The 5076-nt window shown below is 59.2% G+C and overlaps 1 protein-coding gene across 1 annotated transcript; it reads left to right on the plus strand.

Annotated features, from left to right (window-relative positions):
• The first annotated feature begins 463 nt into the window (after nt 1-463).
• On the plus strand, nt 464-3932 carry LOC135980281 (maestro heat-like repeat-containing protein family member 6). Its single transcript, XM_065580318.1, has 5 exons — nt 464-790; nt 1672-1773; nt 2042-2144; nt 2592-2651; nt 3656-3932. Exons 1-5 carry the CDS (start codon nt 716-718, stop codon nt 3838-3840), a joined length of 525 nt encoding a protein of 174 aa, XP_065436390.1. The 5' UTR covers nt 464-715; the 3' UTR covers nt 3841-3932.
• Nucleotides 3933-5076: the final 1144 nt, after the last annotated feature.

Raw genomic sequence — 5076 nt, forward strand, 5'->3', positions numbered from 1 at the left:
CTGGAGGCTGGGTGGCTTCCAGTCATGGCTTCCAAGGCCCCCTATCTGGGAACTCCTGCACATTTACCACTCCTTGGCCCTGGGTTAAATCCACCCCAGGTCCCTGTGCGTGGCTTGAACAAACACCAGTGTAGGAATTTGCCCCCCACGCCTGGCCCCCTTGGCCTGGCTAGAGGGCCGCTGTGGGTCAACAGCAGTGTGAGCTGGGCCCGCAAAGCGGGAGGACAAACTACACCCCCTCCTTCGCTCTTTGAATCTTTCCTCATCACTCCCTCTCTGCCGCCCCTGTCCTGGCACTGCTCTGCCCTGAGCATTCCCCCTTGGCTGACACAGGTGTGTGTTGATGTCAGTGTGCCCAGAGCTGGCTGTGAGAGTCCAGGGGCAGTCTCACCCCACCTTACTGCTCTCCCTGGCCAAGAAGTTACCAGGCCAGCCCCTCAACTGGTGAAAATCTGCATCTCTATTGCCGTCAATGGCGCTATGCCCATGAGACTCTGGCCCCAGCTGTGGCTGTATGGCTGGGGGTGAGTTACCAATACCCCCTGCAGGGCAGACATCTCTGGCACAGTGAGCGCTCGCCCCGCTGGGTGAGAATGACTGTCACAGCGTCTCCTCCCCACGTCGTCTCTTGCAGGTGTCCAGCAGGCTCCGGGTGCTCTCCATCACCCTCTTTAAACACCTGCTGGAGCTTGTAAGGGGGCTCGACAGGAGGCGGATGAAGGCGCATGTGCTCCAGAGCCTGGTCCCGCTGCTCCTCCTCGTGCATGATGAGCGTCCCAACGTGTCCCAGGTGAGGCCACGAGCTGGAGCCTGCAGCGGATACCGTTACAGAGTGACCAGTAATTTGTTTTGAGGGGGCAACATGTGACACCCCCTCTTTAAAGGGTCTCGCTGACAGAGGGCAGGTGCTCAGTGCTGTGACAGTCACGCGCTCAAAATCACTTGAACGTTGAGTGCAGTAGCGCCATGACCATGGCGCCCCACCCAACTGCTGAGTCTTCCCTGCATCCTCTGAGCCCAACACTCCCCCCCTGCAGCCAGGCTGAGAGATTGGGTGGGGGGAGGGGTCGCCTCACCACTCCTACAGCCACTGGCCTCCGCACATTCCCTGGCTGTGGTGGTGGGAAGAGCACAACCCTGGCCATGGCCCCTACCAGGAGCAGGGCTACCCAGTCTCCAGATGGTGCGCAGGACCCAGTGTGCCCTTGGCCAAGCGGCCCGTACAGCCCATACTAGACATGAGATGCCCAAGCCGTCCCCCCTCCCCCCGCCCCAGGTGTCTCTGCACATGCTAGCGCTCATGGCCACCATCACTTGGGAGCCAAATGCCACCAGCACCAATGAATTCACCCTCCTACCCACCATGAGGTGGGGAACTGAGGCACAGCATGAGGCCTAGCGCCTCAAAAGTATTGATCACCCATAGGCATTAGGCACCTAAATCCCTTTGCAGCCCTGGGCCTAAGCAACTTGCCTGAGTTCCTGCAGGGAGAGCTGGGAATTGAGTCAGGTCTCCAGCTATTGCCTTAGCCACACCGCCGCCCTTCCGCAAGCAACCTGGGGCCGGGAAGCGTTCAGCACGCACGGCCTTCCCGCCTCCGGGTAACAAGGTTAGTGGCTTCCAGCTCCCGTAACCGTGGCCGGCTCGCCCTGGCCCCACTTGTTTTGCAGGTGTGTTGGGACACCCTCAGCAGTGCGGCAGAATTCCTGAAGTGGCACCAGCTTGGTGGCTTCATCCAGCGCAAGGATACCTGGCAAAGCTGTGACTGCCTGGTGAGGGAGCCCTCAGGTCATTCACTGCGCAGCCCTCGTGGTAGGAGCGGGGGAATCGGTGGATAGGGCACCCCCCATTGCCCGGCTCTGTGCCCACACTGAGCCCCAGCCCTGGGACCACTCCTGGCCCTGGGTGTAGTCCCTCTGCGTGATCCCCCCGGCACAGGAAAGAGGGGTGAAAACAGGACGTGCGCTCCACACACCTGGAACCCGGCCTGCGGGACGGAAAGGCCTTTAATAACCTTGTGCTCCCTTGTTCTGGTCCTAGCTGACGCGCTACAAGGGGAGAGCCAACAACTTTCTGTGCCAGACCATGGCCTTTCTGGAGAACCCACAGACTCCACTTAGACAAGCGGCCATCAGGTTCATAGGTAACCACAGAGCAGGGGTCCCTTTAACAGGGGGGCTGGATCCGGTCCCAGGCTCTCCTCAGTCCCTGCCAGCAGCGATAAGTAACCCTTGGGCTCCTGATTGTCCAATGCAGGATCAAGGGTGTCAGAAGTCCGCAGGAGCAAGCTCACCCCAAACTGCCTTGATGGGCTGATGGGCCCCCTCTAACCCCACTGCTCCCCATGCAGTCCCCATTCCCCCCCCCCGCATACCCCACCATGGGCTCTTGGTAGTGAACCCTCAAGGTGCTGTGCTCTCCTTTGGCAACCAGCCCTGTAACCATCCCTGGGGACTCACCCTTTCCCCTGGGGACTCGGGAGCACCGTCCTGGCCAGCGAGGGGCGGGGGAAGCGAGGGGTTGCTTGGAGGGTGACATTTGACACCCTCGCTGGGGATGCGGGGATGTGATGAGCTGTTTGTATGTGTAGGGCTCGCTGCCCGGCAGCTGGACCAGAGGAGCCAGGACAAGCTGGATGCCATCTGCAACGGTGGGTGGTACCTGCTTTGAGCACTGAGCGCTAGGGGGATGAACGGCCCAGGGCCGTGGGCTGGGTTCAATCTCCGACGCCAGCAACATGATCTCGGGCGAGAGCCACAAAGGGATGCAAAATGTAGATCCCAAACCCCTGATCAGCTGCCCCCTCACCCTGTCGTGTCTGCTGGTTGGCATGTGCCAGGCACTTAGCCCTGACCTCAGAGCTGCGGCCTGGCAGATCCCCAAACTGGGCCTGAGCTGGCTGGCCTTCAGAGATGATTGCCCCCCCACCAAACACAGCCGAGGTGGGGTGCTGCCTCCCCCCTTGCACTCACTAGCCCAGTGTTTGGAGCAGTCACCTCCACGTGGGGTGCCTGGGGTGAAGCCACTGCTCCAAATGAGGCAGAGGTGACGTCCTGTCACCTACCTCCTTGCTGCGTGCCCGGACCCCTGGGCAGCGCAGGGCAGAGCAGCATCTCCACATTTGTTGGCGAATGGCGGAGGGGGGAGTGATATAGCTCAGGCTTCTCACTCCCAGAGCAGGTTCACAGCTGGGCCTCCCAACCAGAGCTAGAGAATGGCTGAGCTCCCTCCTCGGCATTTCCTGGATGGCAGCAGGGCACCTAAAGTTAGGCATAGCCTAACAATGTCCAAGCCCCCTTTATGACTCTCCCCCTCTCTGGACCTAAGTGCCCATCTGTGCATTGCGGGGAAGGCGGAGGGTAAATACAGGCAGGGATGAGGTGCTCAGATACTGCAGGGATGGGGCAGTCCTAGAAATAGTGAGTGAATGGGGTTCATTGGGACTTCTTGCCTGTGTCTGGAGGCTCCCTCATTTGTGGAGGGCAGCAGGGATGTTTAGTGAAGGTTGCTGGTTGTTCCTGCTAGTCCCCTGCCTCCCGCCTCCCAGCCTGCTGCCTCCTTGTCACAGGCCGAGAGGTACAGCGCTGGCTTGGTTTGCTGGGGCTCTCCAGAGCGCTGTGGCTCTGACCTCCATTTCCTTCCTTTCAATCTTAGACCTCAAAGGCTTGCAGCAGGACAGCAACTCCTCGGTCCAAAGCCTGGCTTCTCAGACCATCTTCATCCTGGAGGCGTTCAAGAACCACCCGCCAGCCCACAGCAGCCTATGGACATGCTTTCATAGGATAAGAACAATGTGCACTAAGGAGAGCCCGGTCATTGAAGCTGCCCAGCTGCCCTAGTTCTGGGAAAAGCCAGCCTCCCTTCCCTGGGAGCTTCGTGCCAGACCATGGCTTCTTCCCCATTGGCCGCCTGCTCTGCGCAGCCATGTGAGTAGTTAACTGCTCGATAGTTTTCATCACCATGTACTTTTTGATAGGTTTCCATGCACTGTGTAGCATTTACGTCCCACCCTCCATCCCCATTTCCAGTCGTGTATGTTTTTGGTGCCGTCAGCCATTTTGAAAATTTATTTTGTGTTATTTTTCTGTGTTTGGCCGGGGGAAGGTTGTGTGCCTGTGTTTTGACATATTTAGAGAAAAAGTATGAATGAGTAGAAAGAGAGACTGAAGGGGTTCATGGCTCCCTCCCCGTCCGTCTGGGCGGGAGACCACGCCCTTTGCTATGATACTTCCGGGTACCTTGGTTCAGGGGAAAAGTAGCTCAGTGTTAATGGTTCTAGCCTGCAGTCAGGCCAAGTAATGGTAGAGAGTCTGTTTGCCCAGGGCCCTCAATCAGGGCAGGGCAGCAATCGAGAACGGGCTGTGGCCTACAGTCAGGCAGCCAGAGCAACAGAAGGTCCATTTGCCGGGTCACTGATCAGGGTGGGGCAGCAAGCAAGTAGGGGGGCTCTGGCCTACAGTCCGGCAGAGCTGTCGCAGTCTAGGGGAGGTTAGCTCTCTGGTGGGAGAGTCAGCACAACTGTCTGGCATCCGGATTCAGGCGGGTGCCAGACCAATGCAGGCCTCCTGACAACCAGGTGGGGAGGCTACCACTCCTGATGTTGGGGTGGTGGGGGTAGAGGAACCCAGGCCCTCCCGCTCCACTGCGTCCCAGCCCAGGGCCCAAACTGCAGTGGAGTTGTCCGACACTGGGTCAGCGGCAAAAGTCCAACTGCAACATGCTGGCCGGCTTGTAGTCAATAACACAGCTGAATCTGATTTGGCTTCCCTGGGCTACTTCCTACATTCGATTCCATGTGTACATGGGTTCCAGGGTTGTTGTTTGCTTCGCTGGGGTAGACGGCTAGTGGCAGCCCCACCAGCTCGTCGGAGACCCCAGCGTCTTGCAGCTCTGTCAGCCCCTCTGGGTCTCTGTCAGGATAGCTGTCTCCGTTAGGTCTGGGGTCACGCAGCGGGGAAGAGACGTCCTGCTCCTCCGGCATCTCTCTCCCGACTGAGCTGGAGGACCAGCCTTTTATAGTTCCGCTTCCTGTCCCGCCCTTCTGCTTCCGGTGGGGTGGCCGCGGAAGTCCTGGT

This window comes from Chrysemys picta, unplaced genomic scaffold (assembly GCF_011386835.1).
Source record: "Chrysemys picta bellii isolate R12L10 unplaced genomic scaffold, ASM1138683v2 scaf2502, whole genome shotgun sequence".
NCBI lineage: Eukaryota > Metazoa > Chordata > Testudines > Emydidae > Chrysemys > Chrysemys picta.